The sequence below is a fragment of the Zonotrichia leucophrys genome, chromosome 19 (genome assembly GCF_028769735.1).
Source record: "Zonotrichia leucophrys gambelii isolate GWCS_2022_RI chromosome 19, RI_Zleu_2.0, whole genome shotgun sequence".
NCBI lineage: Eukaryota > Metazoa > Chordata > Aves > Passeriformes > Passerellidae > Zonotrichia > Zonotrichia leucophrys.
Genome location: NC_088188.1, coordinates 3,939,572 through 3,959,128, shown reverse-complemented (window position 1 = coordinate 3,959,128; position 19,557 = coordinate 3,939,572). Strand labels below are relative to the sequence as shown.

Below are 19,557 nucleotides of genomic sequence, written 5' to 3'. Positions count from 1 at the left end.
GTGTTCTTATACTTTCTCAAAAGTGTGTGAAGTGTGCAAATGCCAACATGACTCCAGGAAAGACAGAAAAGCCAGAGTTTATTCATATTCCTCAGCATCTTACATGTAAAGCATCCTGGGACCATCTTCAGAGCAGGTAAAATTTCTGGTAGCAAGAATGAATGGAAGGAGATTGTGAATGAAATGAATAGAAAGAAGTTTAATTTCTATATTTTTACTGTAATATTGCTAAGTAATTAATAAATGATTCATATAGACATTTTATTACTCTGGTTTTAAATTTTGTGAAGAACATTGTATTCAAACCAGAGCTTTGAGAACCAAGTGCTGAAGCCTGAAAACATCTTGTACATTAGTTAACATGAATCAGATGTTAAGTAGAACTGTGCAAGTGTTTCAAAATTTTAATGTTTATTGTTTTCTTTCTCCCTTTAAATTATTTATGGTGCCATTTGCTTTAGGACTGCAGGCTTGAGATCCCTTTGCTTTAGCAAAGGAAGTTAGTAGCAGAGAAAGGAGTTCTTCCCAAGTCTTTTCTCCTTTTTCTTGCAATATAACTGATAGATTATCCTTTCCACATTTTTCCCCCATGTTCTTTATTTTCTATTTTTTAATACTTTTTTATTTTACTTCATTAAAAGTAGATATTTGGCTGGTAAAGATTTTTACAGACTTTTTAAATCTCTGGTGGATTAAAATCAAACAGAAGATGCCCAGGAAAGAGTGACTTTAGCTACTTTCTCCATTTGTTCTCTTGTTGTTGAACTGGGAGCTGCCCTCTGCCTAAGGTGGGTACCTATCAGTGATAGTAAAGATATATTTTAATCCCAATTCCCTATCTAAATTGCATTATAACTTTAAAAACTTCAAAAAAAATTGCATCATAACTATCATAAAAATCAGCATCCTGGGGTTAGTGCTTAAAAATGACCAAGTTTTCTTTTGTTGCTGGCAGAATTTGTTTCCCAGTGCTGTCAATGAAGCATGGCTATAGTGAATTCATGGACCTGCCCTTCCCAAAGGGGTGAGCACAGCCTCACTGTGCCTTGCTGGAAGCATTGAGAGTGACAGTAAATCTCTTTGTGCAGGATTTACTTCTGGGAAATAAAGACATTCTCAATACTTAATTAGACTATTTTTAATTTAAATCAATGTTTATTCTAATTTTTAGTTAACCCTAACCTTAACCTTCTCTGTAGTGATTAAAATACTGGGTTCACTGCAGTTCTACCTTCAGTCTGGAGCTAGTGAGGCTGGAAAGAGAGAGGCCTCATAGGGAAAGGTCTCCATTTCTGTTCTGTCAGTGCTTGTCTGTTTGTCATTTCTCATAATTAATGGCTCCTGTCTCCTTTGCTGTTGTCTTAATGAAAAGGACTCTGGTGTATCACAGTGAAGACTGCAGTGGTCAACTAATGATTCTTCTGGGGATGAATGTTTCACTGTGGTATAAAGGTCAAACATAGGTTAAATAGACATTTAATTCCACTGTCTTCTTCCAGAATCCAAGCAGATGCCACAGCCCTTTTCTGCTATAATTGTGTCAGAAGTATCCAGAATCCCAAAATGCAAGAAATTCTCTTATCAGCTATACCAATAAAGATAAGCTTTAAATAATGGTAAAGGCCAAAGCAGATAAACTGGTTGGTGAAATAGCATCTTTGGTGCACAGTTACTACAATTCCTCACTTCTCTTGACCTCCATGAGCTGCTCTGTGCTTGACTAAATCTCAGCTGGAAGAGGGAGCTCTGTTCAGCAATGTGCAGCTTTCTCCTTTGTCTGATGTTAATGCAAAATGTTCTCATTTGCAAAGGAGGTCTTTGCTTTTCTTTCTGTTTTCCCAGAGAAGAAGAAGAGAGCAGTTAATAGAATTGAAGTGTCTTCATCTTTTGCTGCTCTGTGATTATGTGCTGGAGCTGTAATTTCTTCTGCTATACTTTTTGGGACAGAATTATAGGGATACAACCAAGGAGAATGTCACCTGGGAGATAAGTTATCTAGGTAAGCACCCTAAGAACTTTTTTGTAAAGCTGCAGTTTGTTTCCTAATTTAAAAGATGAAGAAGAAGAGTCTGAACTGGCTTCCCTGCCCAACCAAAAGCATCATCTGCATTCCAGGAAGTAGGAATCTATACAGAGCTTATTGTCAGTAATAATGAAATACTAGGTTTTATACTTTAGTGTGTGTAAATTTTATTTGCTGCTATCACAATGCTAGAATATGCTCCAGTGAATCCACCCTGGGTTTTGTGCTATTACTCAGGCAATAAGAAAGAAAGCGTTTTAGATAGAAATTCAGAGTGAGGAGGTAAAAAAGGATGTGGTGACTAAAATCAGCATTAATTGAAAGTCACAGAATGAGAATCTCCCTAACAGATATTTTCCAGTTAAGTGTGTAGTGGATCAGCTGGTCCAACTGGTTTTATTGAAGTTTTTGGTAGTAGTGGACTACTATAAAGATTGTTAGTCTGGCAGATATGGACAGAAACTCCAATTAAATAATGGCTCACACACATAGGTCTGCCTGCAAAGGTGAAGAAAGACTGTTGGCAATCTAGTTTTGATTATTCAGGTACTAAATTTCATGCTAAAATACGAAATATTTCCTAACAGCTTTTGACATCATGGCTAATGTAGCTGCAAGCAGCACACAGAGATAGAGCAGATTCAACAAAGTCCAGGTGTAGAATTTCTCAAACTTCCCTTGGAAGGAGAGTGCTTGGGCTCCCTCCCTCTCAGCTGTGTATTCCAAGGCAATAACAGCTTGGCAAATGTGCATCAGTCTGCAGGGCTGAAAGGCAAGAAAAATATCCACATTAGTAGATGAGTCATCTCTGGAGTTTTGTAATATAGACTTTTATGAGAACAGGATCAAGTGTTGATTCTGTAATAAATCTGTAACTGAAAATTATGCTACTTTTATACATGATCACACTTCTTGAGTTGCCTGCCCTCCTGTCAGGCTGGTCACTGCCTGGTTTGAGCTGTCAAACCTCTGCCCTGCAGACGTGCAGCCCAGGTGTTCATGTCTCACTCCAAGTCTGCCTTTGTGTTTTAGCACTGCAGACTGGGTTCAAAACCAAAGTGAGTTATGGTGCAGCCTTTGTGCAAGTAGTGACAAACCTTAAACCCCCACAGCCTCTTACCTGAATGTCTCACTCTGCAGCTCTTTTGCAGTCACTATAATTGTCTTTGAATCTCCTTGGAGTGGAATATTTCAGGTGGGTCTGGACATGCATTTATTGAGCTGTCTGTCTACCAGATGGATGTTAAATTTCACTTTTTTGATCTTGTCAGACACTAAAATTATTATGTTGTGCACCAATCCAAATGTCAATTATTTGCAGAATCTCATGATTTATAAATTTGCTTCCATCACAACAGGCTTAAAATACATACACCTTAAAATGCAGACCAGTCTTATATGTTCTGCATTAAATACATGCTTGTTGGTTCTAACTATATTGCAGCAATTAAATACATACCTGCAAATACACCCAAGTATGTCTTTTCTTTTGGTTACTTTATGTTTTCTGGCTGGGTAATTCATGACAGAGATACCAAAAGCAGCTTATTTCTTTCTTCCTAAAATCAGTATTGTTACATCTAGTCAACAATGAATATTATTTTCATACTTAGTTTTTAATTTAGTTTTGATTTTGTTGCTGTTTGCTATTCAGTGGCTTAATAAGCTTCTTTTCTTTACATGCATGAAAATGGTTTGGAGTGAATCAGGATAACAATATATTTTCAATTTATATCTTTCTGACATCTTGGTTCACTATTAATGCCCTTCTGATGTAGCTTTCTGGGAAAGCTCTGGCAAACCTCCAGAGCTGTTCACGGATGTGGCAGCATCCACCATTAGGGGATATTTGGATAAATAAATGCATTCAAAGGCATTTTGTAGTAAATACTTGGAAATCCTCTCAGGGAAAGCCAGAAGCTCTCACATAGGTTGAGTGCAGTCCTGGGATTCAGACATGGCACATTTGTTGTCCTGCTGAGGATCAGCCAACCCCTTTAACTATCACCAAACATCTCTGCTCATCTGGGGGGGCTCTGTTGCCTCTGTCAGGTTCAGCCACCAAAACAACTTTTGGTACCTCAGCCAGACTCCAAATACTGTAAGAAAATATGTTGCTCTGTGTCAGGAGTAGTGCCAAACATGAGAATAATGAGGTTGTGACTTGCTGCTCTCATGGGAGGGTTTAACTGCATGGCACAGCTATGAGATCTCGTGCTCAAATGAGCCACCAAGAGAACAGAGCTCCTGAAGGAGTATGACAGGCATAAAAAGCTGCTTTTTATATTGCATGGGCACCTGGCACCGACAGGGTAAGCTGTGGAGGCAAACACTACACTTTGTTCCAAGAAAGGAACTGCCTGACTGACAGAACAAATAAGGAAAAATTTTAATTGGCTATAACGAAGTGAGCTGTGATCTTGCCTGACAAAAGTTGACTTGTATTGCATAGTGGCATTCTATATGCCTCCAATGAGGATTGTCACAAACTTTGGGTGGAAGTTTTTGATGCAAACATGAAAATTGTGGTTGGAGAACAGGACAAGCATGCAGTTAAAGCAAGGTGGCTCTCAAGGAATGATGGCTATAGGAGCTGAGCAAGGCAAAGTCACAGGGCCCTTCCAAAAACCACTGCAGATTTGTACCCAGCAGTGAAACCCAGAGTGGCTGGAAGGGGGTGCTTGTGACATCGAGGGAAGGGAGAAGGGGGATGTGCAGACAGAGGTGATGGCACCAATGGCCAGGTGGCACAGCAACAAAAAGCATCAAGTGGTATCTGGAAACTTTAATGAAGGGCAAAAAGGGAATCAAAAGAAGTGCTCAGAACTGATGGTTTTGTGTTTGTGAGGAACATTTTGTTTAATCTGAATTTTTCCTGTATTGCTCTCGGTGACATTCACTGCTAGAGCTGATGTTTTGAGATGACCAAAAGCAGGTTTCTAATATAACTGCTGTGGCAGAACATGATTCTGCTTTTATAGAGCAGAAATTCCAAATTCCAAATTTTCCAAAGAAAGAGTCAGAATTTGGAGGTTCTGCTCTGACAAAAGTTGACTTGTATTGTATAGTGGCCTTCTATATGCCTTTCTAATTTCCAAATTCCAAATTTTCCAAAGAAAGAGTCAGAATTTGGAAGTTCTGCTCTATAAAGGCAGAATCGTGTTCTGCCACAGCAGTTATATTAATAACCTGCTTTTGGCCATCTCAAAACATCAGCTCTAGCAGTGAACGTCACCGAGAGCAATACAGGATGTGCAACAACGCTTGGATCAAGAGACACTGAAACTATCCAAAGTGAGAGTTAAACCCTGATGAGCTGGCCCTGAGTCCTTCCTTACAAGGCCTGAGCTGTGCCTGGGCATCGAACATGGAAAACATTCCCGGCAAAGGATTCGGGGCTGGGCGGGCGCCGTGCCGGCCTTGGGGCGCCACCCAGCGGGGCAGCGCAGCCACAGCTCCCACTGCTCACCGGCACTGAATCGGTGTTGGAATTGTGGTTCTGATTCGCCAAATTTTGTCCTGGTTTAGGGCAAATTTGGGAGAAAACCTCCAAAAGGGGGCCCCTCCAGAAAGCAAACCCACACGGCCCCTCTCCCCCACCGGTTCGGGAAGGATTCCTCGGAGAGAAGTGGAAAAAACCCTGTTTTGAATGCATTTAGTTGCCATTACTCTGTGTTTGTATAAAGCAGTTAATAGCCATGCTTTTTGAATTCATACTGTCTATTGGGGTGAAGGCTTGCATGAATTTCTGGTCCCTAGGATTTTTTTGAGATCTTAATATCTCTATGGTCCCTAGGTTTATTTTCTTATCCAGAAATAGCTCTAATATTGTCCCTAATACATAGTTTTTACAGCAGAGGGGCAGTGACCAGAATAGCTATCCTGCTGGGCTTGGTGGTAATGATTTGTAAGAAGTTTATAAACGTGTTGGGGTCTGCTCCAGGTATGAATTCATGGCTATGGTTATGCATCCAGTTTGTTAGAAGAGGAGCAGGGGAAGGGCTTTTCAGCCTTTGCTTTCCTTCTTCTCCTCTGAATCTGTTACATCACTATTGGAGAAAGTTCAGTTTCCCCTGAATGTAAAAGAAACCATCTTTCTGGTATTCAGTCTGGTAAGCTTCCTCTATACAGCCTGCAGCTTCTCCAGAATGAGGGCTGAGATTTCTAGACGGGCTGATGAGACCCCTGACCCAGGAGTAGACCCAGGTGTGGAAAATCCTAAGTGGTGTGGGAAATGGGAGGAGATGGGCCCAATCCTGAAGGAATTCTCTGACCCTTTAGTCTGGGACTTTCCCCATGAACAAATTCAGAACTCACCAAGCCCAGCATAGTGGTTCTGATTCACCCAGCGGTGAATCCAGCACAGCCACAGCTCCAGCTGCTCACAGGCAGGGAATCTGTGATGGAATTGTGGTTCAGATTTGCCTTTGTGCATGGCTGGGGTTGAGATAAAACTCTTACTGTCTACAACGTTGTGTTGATTCTTTATTGCTTCCCAGAACTTCCAAGGAACTCTTGGTTTGGCTGTGTTAGTTAAGCACTGGGATAGTACAGATAGGGTGACATCGCTCAGAGAACATCCTGTGGTCTATAGCAGAGAAAAGGGGAGATAAAAGAAGGAGAAGATGGAATGAAATACTCGTGTTGTGCACATGGAAGCAAAGCAGTGTGTATTTTGCAAAAGGGCCAAAAATGGTAGGTGCTATTTTGTTTATCAGTTAATCTAAAGTGTGAAATACCCAGTTCTTAAAAAAAGCCCAACCACAGACCTGTGTCTTCATGCGTGAGTCATGAACCATAAGCAGTCCTTCTTCAAATTAGCTGCCTCACTCTTAAACTCTTAGAGTGTGCTGGTAATTTTCACTTTAAATTTTATTAACAGTGTGCAAAAAATAAATTAGCTTCTCAAGTTGTAATCCACAAAGTCGCTCAAAAGACATGTGACCGAATACTTCTAAAAATGTGAGTGGACAGAAGAAAGAAGGCAGATAAGTGTCTACATGCACCAAAAGAACAAGAATGCCTTCCTGTGCCCTCTCCTCCTCCCCTTTTGGACCTGTTTTTGGAGGGACAAAGGGGAAAACATCCCTGTTTTAAAGGCTGATTGTCTTTCTTTCTTTCTTTCTTTCTTTCTTTCTTTCTTTCTTTCTTTCTTTCTTTCTTTCTTTCTTTCTTTCTTTCTTTCTTTCTTTCTTTTTTTTCTTTCTTTTTTTCTTTCTTTTTTTTCTTTCTTTTTTTTCTTTCTTTTTTTTCTTTCTTTTTTTCTTTCTTTTTTTTCTTTCTTTTTTTTCTTTCTTTTTTTTCTTTCTTTTTTTTCTTTCTTTCTTCTTCTCTCTCTCTCTCTCTCTCTCTCTCTCTCTCTCTCTCTCCCTTTCTTCTGCAGAAAGACTATTTCTAGCTCTGACAACTCACTGACAACATAGAATACTGTTATTTTTGCATTTGCAGTTTCTGTGTGATCACTGTGGAGTTGTTTTATTTCTTGGGTGCACAATGGATTACTTTGCTTTTGTTTACACTTACTTTGCCTTGTCTTCAAGGCCACTTTTGCAAAACACAGCACTGCAGCTTTTTTTCTTTTAAGTTCTTCTGACTGCAAGGAACATTTCAGTTCTCAGTGCCTGTGCTTCAGCCCGGAAATGACCGTAGTGATTGAAGTTCCTCATAGCCCCAACACATCAATTTTGTGTGAGGAAATCCTTCAACATCCCTGCTGAGTGTCTGCACTGGAGACATGCAACCCCCCTGTGAGCATGAAGACACAAACCTGCTGCTCCAGCCTCTGTTGGAAGGACAGAGCTATGGAGCTGCTGCAGCAGATGGGACCCAGTGTCCGTCAGTGGCTGTGCCAAGGAACAGCCCAGCAAAGAGGGATTGCCTGGTAGTTGCTGTGCTGTGCTTTGGGAATTTCATAAATTTCATTGATTGGTTCATTGTGCCAGGTGAGAACCCATTTTTCTCTTCTAAAGAAAAAGAAATTTAATTTCTTAGCAGCTCTGCAAATGTTTCTAAAGTAAGGATATGCTTTATGTCTTTTTACTTTCTCTCATTTATCTGCTTTAACCTGTTGATCATGCTCTTAATGAAGCTTCCAGTTATAAATCTGGAAATACCTAGGAGGGATTTATTAGGTAGGAGGGATTTATTAGGTATTAATAGTTAGTGGAATGCTTATAAAAATAAAAGAGTACTTTAAAATCTAAGTCTCTTATAAACAGACTTTAGCCTACAGGGCAACTGGTCCATTTTTGTGGCTGGATTCTACAGAAATGTGAGTAAGGAGCTTCTCCTTCCTGTGCACAGCAGGTTACAAGGCCTTCTTTGCACCTAGTAGATTCTATATGTTATTCTTTTAGCTGAAGAATACTGAAGATATTCCCTCCATTACAAATTCAAGAACTATGTGATTTTTGTGATAACTTTGTTATCCATGTTAGTTTGCTTGGGGGTGGCTTAACTTCCTTGTGAGCTGCTGGCAGTCGTGTGATTTCTGCAATTAAGAGTGAAACATGATTGTGGAAAAAGAATAGAGACCCACTTCCTTAAGCCTTCCCCCACCCAAGTTATGACTTGTTGTCTAATAAATAATATCCTTCCTCCAAAATATGATTTTTAAACTATTTTTTCCCAGCTGAAAACAACCAAGAGTTGCTTACAGTAAACTGGAGGGAAAATATGGGGTTTTTCTCCCATATAAATTGTGGTCTGTGTAAATTCTTCTACTTAGTACCACTCCTAAGCATCTCCCATGCTTCCAGAGATCTGACTTACAAAATAGGGGAAACAGTTGTTGTGAGCTTGCTGTATTTTACTTCTGAGTGGCCTGGGAAACAGAATTGTTTTAAACCTTGAAAAAACCCAAAGGATGGATTATTGAATTTGAATGAATACCTAGTTACAGTATACAAAGTAATTTTGCTACTTTGACCATTCAGAAATTTAGGACATTCAGTCAGCGTCTTTAGAAATGGAGAGTGTAGTGGGTTTAAGAGTTTGAGCTTGGTTTTTTGAGTGCTTTTTAGCAACACAAGAGGGAAGGAAGCAAGCAGGAGTGCAGTAGGAGTGCATGCTGAATGCAAGGCTGTGAGTGAAAAACTTCTGTGTGTGCCTTCTGCTGTCAAGTAGCTTTCCTTGGAGAAGGGCAGGGGACAAAAGAAGATGAAAATACCTTCAAGGAAGAGCTTGGATGCTAGAAAGGTACCCCCTTGGAGGGTTAAGAGCAAGAAGCATTTGGCTCATTCCAGGTTTTGAACTCTTCAGGGGCTCCTGAACCAGTTAAGAGCTCAAAATTCTCCCACTGTGCTCTTGTGAGTGAGGTACCTTCAGGGACATGCAGGAATTCAGGAGCAGAGGTGGGGACAGTGCCCAGCCCTTTGAAACATCCCCTTGAATTACACTACATGACTAAAGCACATTTTACTGGGTCCTGTGACTGCTGGGCCATGGGGAAGTCTGTCAGCTGCAGTTTATACACAGCAATATACCCTGACTGCTCACCTGCTGGAATTCAGTGCCACTGCAGAATTCTTGCAGCAGCACATTTGAGTTTGGCTGTCCAAGTGTGACCATGCTGTCAGATTCAGCTCACAGGAAGGGGAGGAAGGGGAGGTGTGAGGATCTGCTCAGAAGTGAACTGGCAGCAGTTACCAAGCTGTGGTTTCCGGATAGTTCTGCTCCCGGGCTGTGACAGTGTTTGCATCACAGAAAACAAGCTCTTCCCCTTAGCTGTCTGCTGATTTCAGTCTGTTGAAACTAGTGACCATGCAGACCTTTCCCCTCTTTTCTGTCCACCAAACTGCTCAAAACAATTCCTTATAATTTGCCAGGATCTGGAAGGGTCAGTTATTTTAGTTGTGTGGAGAGGATGACATTTGAATGGTGCTCAGTGTGAATGTTAGTTTGAGATGAAGTTGTGGTTCTGTTCAAGTCTTGTTAGCTGTGATTTGTTCTAAATACTCTATGAGACCAAACCTGAATTCCTCTAATACAGTATTTCTGTGCATTGATCACTGGCTGCCAGAAAGGAAGGATATAATTGATTGTCCTGTTTTAATGCTGCAAAATATTTGAATTAAATCTCTTGTTTAAACTTTTGAAATCATTAGGAAACCCCTAAATGTAAAATATGTTCAAGAGTCACTGAGAAACAGCTGTAAACCTCTGGAGCTGCTGTTAGGCTGGACCTTGATCTACAGTGACTTGAAGTCACATCAGTAAATAGTGAGTGGAGTGATGCTGCAGCCATGGGGAGAACATGGATTTAGCTTTAAACTACCTGGTCCCACACTGCTTTTAAGTGGCTGGAGCAGTGCAGTTCATGGCACAATGTGTAAAGCACAGTGTGGGAGAAGGGAGAAGGGGGGGCCTCCTGCTGACCTCACCCACAGATGAGCTCCTGTGAGCACAGCAGGCAAACTACACAGAACTTGTTCTCTTAAGTGGTGGTGGTTTCATCCTCATAACAATGTTATGACTTCATCTATTTAGACAAAATTGAAGTGGCATGAGAAGTAAATGTCTTTTATAATTGATATCTTTCAACACTGGAGTACAGGTATGCTTTTTCAAAGCAGTATCTTCTATTTTCAGTTGGTTTTCAGCAGTGTAAATGGAAATACAAGATAGGTGAGATGGAAGATCTGCAGCTCTGGCATGGTATAGAGAAGAAAATGACTTTTTTGTCTGAACATCCACTGTTTTGTTCTGCATTGTGTCCATTAAACTTTGAAATCTAAATTTTTCATGTTCTTAGGTGCTAATGGTGCAAAAGAAGCAGAACAGGAGTGGTTGAAGCAGTGGGTAAACTAACTCTCATAAGACCCTTATAGTGGAAGATCATTATTTTTATCTATATTGATAAGAATTCTTAATCCTCTGTGCATCTCATGCTTGTGGTACAGTAATGGCTTGTATCTAAACTAAAATCTAAATGTGCTGCAGTTCTTGCAAGCCCTGGCTTTGGGTTGGCAGTAACCAGGATTAGCAGGGTGCTTTGCTGCCATTCAATGTGTGCCTCTGTTGCAGGGATCCTGTTGGATATACAGCAATACTTTGGGCTCAGTGATGGGAAGACAGGTCTACTGCAGACAGGTAATAAAATCTCCTCAGTTCAGAGAGCTGAATTTGCCTTGCCCCTCTGTGGTCTGCTCCTAAAACACAGCCCAGTTACTTAGCTCCTCTAGTTCCTCCTTGTCTGTGGCATTGCTCACTTCCACTTGTGGGCAGGCTGACTATAGTGCAAAACTGAAAGTCACGCTGGAGTTGGGTTCTTCAAAAATCCCGCAGTACGTGAATCACAAAAGATGAAGGGTTTCTCCAGAAAGCTGAGTAATTCACATACATTCACATTGTTTAATTCAGTTGAATGTGAGTGTGAATTTAGTTCACATCAATTCAATTCACATACATTTTATTGCTGAATAGATATTTTGAGTCTTCATTTGTCTTTTTCCAAATACCAATCCTCCTCCTAGTCCTAGAAACTCAGCCTGCCTTTAACCCCTGCTGTAAATAACCTGAGTTTATCTGAGGGCTGAGCAGTACATATGACTAAATATTCAGATCAATATTGTCTTTGTTCATTGTTGGATTTTCAGTGTTCACCTTGTGTTACATGCTGGCTGCCCCCATCTTTGGGTACCTGGGAGATCGCTACAACAGGAAGATCATCCTTGGAGCTGGGATTTTCTTCTGGTCTGGTGTCACCTTGGGGAGCTCGTTCATCACTCAGTCAGTATGTTGCTTTTTAGAGGGTGCTATGAAAATAATCTGCATACATCTTGCAGGACTTGATAGAGTCCTTCTCTAATCACATTTGGAAAAGCATCAGTGACCACTCATTTCCCAAGCCTTAAGCCTGGACTAAATATACTCCAGGACTCTGGAGTCCAGCCTAGGCAATAAAGAACTCACACATTATTGTTGTGATTGATGGGGTTTCATTTTTGTCCTGAATGATTTTTGTTTATGACCTTACAGTGTGGCAGCTTGTTGGTTACATGTGCTCTATCCACCCTGTCCTGAAATTCCCTCTGGGTGTCACTCTGGGAAGTCACTGCTGTGCAGAAAGAGAAAGCCAAGCCGTGAGATGTGAGGGGAGCAGGTGTGAGTGGAGGGAATACAGACACAGGCAAAAGGCAGTTGAATTCTGATTTCCTCTGCTTGATTTCACCACTAAAATGCCCCTCTTTTCTTTCTTGCATGGACTTTTTTTGACTTTAATATGTCTTTTCCCTGCAGCATTACAGGATATTTGTTCTTTCACGAGGACTGGTTGGCATTGGCTCTGCCAGTTACTCCACCATAGCACCTACCATCATTGCAGACTTGTTTGAGGAAGGAAAAAGGACCACAGTGTTATCTATCTTCTACATCTTCATTCCAGTGGGCAGGTTGGTTTCTTGCAGTGGCCTTTTGAAATTCTGTCTGACCACACCTGCAATTCAATATACCCTGAGCCCTAATCAGATTTATTTTGATGTATTTCTTCATTGGCTCTTAGAAAGGGATTTGTCACTTCCTTGGCAAGTTTGAATAGAGCTGATTAGGTGTATTTCTCTACTTACCTTGAGAAAAATTCACTTTTTCCCCCTAACATTTTTAGGGAGAGTCTAGACTCCAGAAACTCTGGCTTTGAATAAAATATTGCATCAATTCTAAAAGAAATATGTGCAGGAGAGTATGTAATTTATTTCTGTGTTTTGGGAGACAAAAGCTTTTAGGTATTAGTTTATTTGACAGATTTTTCAAGAACCCTGCATTAAATGTCTCCCAAGGAAGAACTGGTACTTCCCTCTTCTCTTTTACTTAAATTGACATTGTTTCTGAAGAAAAGGTGGAGAAGAGCTTTTCAAATGGTTTAGAGGCATACTCTGTATCAGAGCAGGCAGCCAAGGCTGGGCCCAGAAGGCAGATTAAAACTAAAGAAATTCCTGCAGGGCATAATTCCTTTGGCTAGCACAGGAGGGAGTAGGTAATAAAATGTTTTATGGGCTCTTTGATCCGGGTTTGCAGTGTCATTCTACAGAATATGTGTTCCAAGGGGAACTGGGACATTTCTGTCATCATCTCAAGTCTGCTCTGAGGAGCTTAGACTCTCTTTTTAATACTGGCTGGCAAGCAGACTAGCACACACCATGGGGGTTATTTCTGTTTATCCCTTTGGAAAACTATGACAGAACATTCTCCTTAGCTGGCAAGACATGTCACTTCAGCCATCCAAAATTCACTGGTGCTTACTGACCATTTTTTTCTGTTGTTTGCAGTGGCTGTGGTTATATGCTGGCAGCTGGCATGGCAAAAAGCACAGGTGACTGGCACTGGGCATTCAGGGTGAGTCACTTTAATCCACTGTAAAATCAAAATCATCACTGGGGTTTGGATTCTTTATGTTCACTGTGTTAAAGGTGAGCAGTGGGAGGACTTCCTACCCTCTGACAGGTCAGGAATGTGCTGTTTAGGAGAAGTTTTCCTGCAGGACAAGTGGCAGATTTCTGCCTAGCTCTGATAGGTGTAGGTGAAACTGTACAGCAGCCAGGCAGGTGCTGATGTTCCTCTTACCTGAGGGCACATTTGGAATGGCTGTTACTGCACCAAGACTCCTCAAACAGAGGAATTTGAAGGTAAAATTATCATTATACTGGTAGCACCAGAGTTCTGGAATGCTGTTGAGAACAACTTCTTTGAGTACAAAATCAGCTAGCACATGCAGGTGAGTGGGGCAGAGTATTTACTGGAGTAACTCTGATGCTGTTCAGGTAACATTGGTGGCTGCATCAGTGATTCTTGTGTTTGTGGCTAGAATACAGTACAGTTTTCTTTTCACGTGTTTTTTTTTTTAATCAGAGGGAGGAGCAATTAGGTACCTGTATGATAGAGAGGAAGGCTCTATTATCTTTTCTTCAAAGTCACCAAAGTCACTCTTTTTCTTTACAAATATGACCTAAACCAGCACACATCTATTTCTGAACATATCTGCAATTTTCTAATAGTGGTTCTAATGCAATTGGAATTGCTGTGGAGTTCTCACTAAAGAAAACAGATCTTTGATCTAACCAACCTTGTGTCTACAGGTAACTCCTTGCATGGGAGGACTGGCCCTGCTTCTGCTGATTCTACTGGTGCCTCACAGGATCCAGAGAAAGACAGCAGCCCACAGAGCACTGAGCATCTCTGGCATGATAGGAGGAGCAGATGAGAAGCCAGATGTCTACAGAGCTACCAGGACTAGTTGGTGTCAAGATGTGGGGTCACTTGTCAAGAAGTAAGTGGTATAAGAAATGTGTCCATTGAGTCCCACTTTGCTCCTTTGAGCCACATGCTCTATGAAAGAGGATGGAAATGCCATTGGTAAAAAGTTTTCTTCCACTCTTTTAAAGGAATTCTGCAAAAGAGATAAAAAATTTCTTTGCTTCTTCTATCCTCCCATTTTGAGGATGAGGAAGGGGGCAAAGTTATGATGGCAGTTTGCTCCTATTTGAATCCAAAGCTCTACTTTCTACTAAATTTTCCCTTCCCTACAGAAGCTAGATTGGTAAAAGTGCATAATTTTCTGATGTAAATTTATTTATAATTCTTAGCACCTGAGGAAGGTTGGATTAGGATATCTCAGGCACTCTGTGGTATTTGGGAACCTGCTGTGCATGAAGTCAAAGTTTGTGGGATGTGCTTTATAAAGTAATTGTCCATGTGTTTTGATGGGGGCTGGCAGATGACATCTTCCTTTTAACCACACAAAAATTAAAGATGCAGCTGACCTGCAGGGCACAGTAAAATGCAGAGTGGAACAGGTTGCTCGGTGCGGTGGCCCCGCAGCCGGGCGGTGCCAGGCGGTGCCAGGCGGTGCCAGGCGGTGCCCGGGCAGGACGAGGCGCTGCAGCGGCTCTGGGAACAGCAGGTGCCGCTGTGCAGCTGCGCCAGAGCCGGCTGCGCCTGCCGCTGCCTTCCAGTCCAGCGCTTTTCCTTTAAAGACTCGCTGTCCTGGGACATCGTTTGTCTTTGGAGTGTCCTTCCAGACCATCCAGCGTTTTCTAACTGCCCGCTAAATCTCCGTCCTCTTTACATCCTGATCAGCGGGTACACTAGAGATTGCTTTTGTAGGCATTATATCCTGAACTAAATAAAAAATGAATTTTCCTGAATCAAAACCCCAAATGAACCTTTCTGATATTTCAACAACTAGACTATCTCCAAAGTTGCTTTCCTACAGAGATGTTCCAGTGTAAAAAAAAAAATAATTTAATCTTCTTTTCCTTTAGCAATTGATTCCCATTTTCTTTTCCTTGGGCAATTGATTTCCAAAGCATAAAGACATACTGCTGAAAACTATGTGGTTCCACTTTTAATCAAGTCCAAGAGCACTTTATCTTTAGGAAATGGAGAATTAGGTTCATTTCTTAACAAATCCTCTAGTTTGGTGGTCACCTGATCATTTGCAGCAGTCTTTAGATTTCATACATCCCTATTGACCTCAGAGGGGGTTTTCCATTGAACTATTAATGACAAAGAGTCCAGCAAAAATTTAATTTTCCCCTAGAATAGGGCAGGAAGAAGACAAGGTTTGGACAGTTTTCAAAAATGTTTCTCCTTTTGTCTGAAACTTGAGATTGAGTCTCTTTTTACTCAGGTAGAGCTACGGAGTGCTCCAGCCCAGCCCAAACCCAGATGTTGCTCTCATTTATACTGGTTACAGAAACAGCTTAAAACTTGAGGCATTTAAACTTGAACATAGAATCCTTTCCTTTAGGTACTAAGCCATTAAATTCTTGCTCACTCTCTATTGTTATACTTCTGCTATCAAAAAATCCACAGCAATTGTTTTGGCAGGAGTTGGCATGAAATCTGCAAGAGACCAGGATTTAACATTAAATCAGTAGGTCATACCCTTTACTCTAATTAGTACTTTATTGTTGAATTTCATAATAAAGCCTGATCAGAGTTCAGATATTCAAGGGAGTGGATTTTGATTACCAGATGTCTGAACATATTGTTTTGTTATTGCTTGAAATCCTGGGTGTTGCAGGTAGGTTTTTCCTCACACACCATTCTTTCTAATATCTCTCAGTTGGTGTTTTTTTGTACTTTCAGCTGTAGTTTTGTCTGTTCCTCGCTGGGTCTGACTGCCATGGCCTTTGTCACTGGAGCCCTGGGAATGTGGATGCCACTGTTTCTGTACAGAGCTCAGGTTGTCCAGGGCCTTGTCCCACTGTGCCTCCAGGACTCGTGCAATTCATCTAACAGGTGAGCTGTGCCTTGGGAGCATTCCTGGAAACTCTGCAGGGGGCTCAATCACAGCTGCTTTCCTGAGGAGAGGGGAGGGGAGGATGCTGTGGTGGTTCCAGCTGTGGTTTCTCTGGGTCTGGATTGAAGGCACTCAGGACAGAAGTTCATGTTTGGACTCAGGTGTTTGTTATTTCATATCAGTAAAACAGCCTCACTACTGTGAGTTCAGCAGCTTTCCATTAGAAGGCACAAAATGGCCAACAATCTCTTGTTCCAAGGTCTTTTCAGACTAAAGTATCCAATTAAGAACTGACACCTGGATTATTTTCCCTTTTAACCCAATAACTGATCCCCAAAAGCCCACAATGTGGACTTTTCTGCCCAATTACAAAATGCCTCCCAAACCCATGGAGAAGAAGGGAGAAGAAGCCCAGGATGACACCCTGTGTCCTCCATCTTGCTTCCATCCACAGCATACTAAAAATCCCAAAACCTCAATTTCTCACCTAGTGATACACCTACACTGCTCTCTGTAATCTATTTCACACTTTTGTGGATTCCAGTCTATCTTGAAGTCTGGGAAACTTTCTCCACGAATGAGGGTCAGAGTCAGTGCTGCCCTGTGGGTCAGGGCACCCCAGAGCAGGCAGAGAAATATTCCCTGTGCCCTGGGTTTGCACATGATGTGACCAGGCACTTCTTGGGAAGGCAATGGGGTGTGAATGTTAAATTGCCTCCAGTTATCTGAGACACTCCCCTTTGCTTGTTTGTTTATAATCACTCAGTTAACTGGAAAGATGCTGCCAGCCCTACTTAAGTAAAGTGGGAAGCAGCAGTAATAGCAACAGTTGTGGGGAAAAAGGAGCAGCTTTAGCAAGGAGTTTTTATTTGACAAATGACTGTGCACCCCAAGTTACTTAAATACCCATTTAAGTATATTTAAATCCTGTGTTGTAGTAACTTGCCTATTATCTTCTTCTTATTTTGTTTTTATAATCCATGCCATATTGGTGAGTTCACTGTGGCTCCCAGCTTGAAGAAAGCTTGCTGATTTTGATGTAGTATCAGATCATCACATCAAACCAGGATCTTGTGAATAGCTGCCAGCAGAGCTCTGCTTACAGAGCATGTCCAGACCAATGAAGATTCATAAATAGTATCAAATATTGTATAAGAAGGGGAATTTACACTAGTAGAACAATTTGAAGTAGTCATGACACACCTTTTTGTAGATCCCTTTTCCCCATCAAGGAAGAGAAGTTTTTCTTCAGTGTTGTCCAGAATACAAATATGTATTCAGTGTTCCTCTTGAGTCTTCACAGCTTCCCTCAGTCACAGTGAGCACTGGGGCTGACTCCTGGCAGTGGTCTCCATACAAATATCCCTTTCTTCCAGAGGTATCCCAAATCTTGTTTCAGTCTCTACTTTTGTAATGGATTTCAGAGAACTAAGTGCTTATTGTATGGCTTTTCCAGATAAAAACAATTAAAGGGAAAAGCAGTAATCACACCTTCAATGTATCCTCTGCTAATGGGATTTTTCTTGTTTTTTGCAATGGAATAATTGAGTCAACTCAGATGTGATTTCTCAGTTGTAGCAAAACCAGATGGATTGAAGAGTCATCCCAAAATCCTTCCAAGGGAAATGAATTGTCCTTCCAGGGATGCCACCAGTGGCACATTCCTTATCAATGAACAGAACTGGGAAGGGAGTGAAGCCCAGGAGTCTGGCTCAGGGTAGGCAGCTGAGGGAAGCTGAACAGTTTAAGATGTTTGTCTGTATCACACATTGTTCACACATGCAGTTTGAGTACTTCCTTTGTTAATTTGAAGGTGTTGGCCTCTAGTTTGTTTTCTAATCCACTTCTGAATTATTATTCCACAGTAGTGTTGCTAGACCAGACATGGTCTTCAGGGAAGTGAAACAGAGCATTTGATAGTTTAACCTCATGTACAGCTTCTTATAGGATGCTTTAAAAATAACCTTGGCATAAGCTCATGCCAGAAGCAGCATAAGGCTGGCTTTGGACTGTTATTCCAAGGGGATGTAAAGAAACAGAACATAAACTACTGTGTCAGACCTGATGGTGCTGGAGGAACTGAGCTGCACGTTACCAGACCTGCCCAGGGATACTTTTAAATATGTTTTTTCCCTCTGGCTGTTCAGCAGTTGCAGACTTTATTTAAGGATCAGGACTGTGTCACAGACTCCTTGGAAACACAGACTCAAATGGCACCACAACTGATTCAAGTCTCGATCCTTTCAAGGTAGATAAATAGGCAGTGTGAAGTTTTTGTTCAGGTCTTTGTGCAAACACTTTCAAACAGATCAGAGAGATAAGTGAGCATTCTCAGCCCCTGAAGGATCCCATAGGAGCCTTTCCCCAGTACCAGGCTTCTGTACTTTCCTACTCCCTGTCAACTGAACTGTGCTTGGGTTTAGTTTTGGCCATTCTCTTTTATTCCAGCTGCAGGTTTATTTCAACTACAGTTTATAATACATGAACATTCTGAACACAATTTCATGAATGCTTCAATCAACAAATGTCACCTTGGAACTTGCCTCTCTTGAACAAATGTCTGAGATTATTCTGCCAAGTGACAATCTATAATGTCACTATCAAGCTATAGTCAGTGATGGATCAGAATCCTGAAGAACATGCAGGGAGAGTACAAATTTTCTTAAAGTTTGTTATCTTGCATAGCAATACCTTTTTTTTTTTTTTTCCTTGTAGCATTATTGAGTTCCTAATCAGCCAGAAAGAAATTAAGAAGTGGATGTTCTGTAGTTTAAAGGAACATATCATGTCCCAGCTGCTTACTTTGCTTTTCAGTTAGAAAAGTTCAGGAAAATGTACAGAACTTGCCATGTAGCACTCTGAAATATTCAGAAGTGCTTGTGCTCAGAATACATTGATCCTGCCCCTGCTTGCCTTCAGAGAATTACGGTGCAGTGGCACCACTGATCTTGTGCAAGAGATTTGTTTGTCATTGGAGGGATCTCACTGGGAGAGAGACAAAAGCACACATGCAAGTCCCTTTGGAAGCTGAATCTTCTCAACTATTCAGACATATTCTTTTAAAACATGAACTTGTGGTTCCTGAAGAACACATTCAAAGCTGAATGGTATTGGAAACCCTGTGTTCAGAAAATGCTACGTGGAGCTGGCAGTAGTTACCTATTCAGTATTCTTTGAACTCTCTGGGAAGTGGTAGGTGTTTCCCATAGTCAGAGAAGTGACTCACCTCAGCTGTGCTAAGCAGAGGGTTGTAATTTAGATGTGGATCATTCCACGTGCTAGGATCCCTTCCAAG

At 41.3% G+C, this 19,557-nt stretch overlaps 1 protein-coding gene across 2 annotated transcripts in view; it reads left to right on the top strand.

Moving 5' to 3' along the window:
• The first annotated feature begins 1,948 nt into the window (after nt 1–1,948).
• SPNS3 (SPNS lysolipid transporter 3, sphingosine-1-phosphate (putative)) overlaps nt 1,949–19,557 on the top strand; it is a 30,241-nt gene continuing 12,632 nt past the window's right edge. The window contains exons 1-8 of one of the 2 annotated variants that reach the window (XM_064729182.1): nt 1,949–1,999; nt 7,635–7,965; nt 11,048–11,113; nt 11,620–11,756; nt 12,263–12,414; nt 13,288–13,354; nt 14,095–14,285; nt 16,109–16,261. In XM_064729182.1, coding sequence (XP_064585252.1) covers nt 7,758–7,965; nt 11,048–11,113; nt 11,620–11,756; nt 12,263–12,414; nt 13,288–13,354; nt 14,095–14,285; nt 16,109–16,261 — 974 coding nt within the window. In that variant the 5' untranslated portion in view covers nt 1,949–1,999; nt 7,635–7,757. Of the gene's footprint in view, nt 2,000–7,604; nt 7,966–11,047; nt 11,114–11,619; nt 11,757–12,262; nt 12,415–13,287; nt 13,355–14,094; nt 14,286–16,108; nt 16,262–19,557 lie in introns of those variants that run through there. The other variant, XM_064729181.1, reaches the window with a different exon arrangement.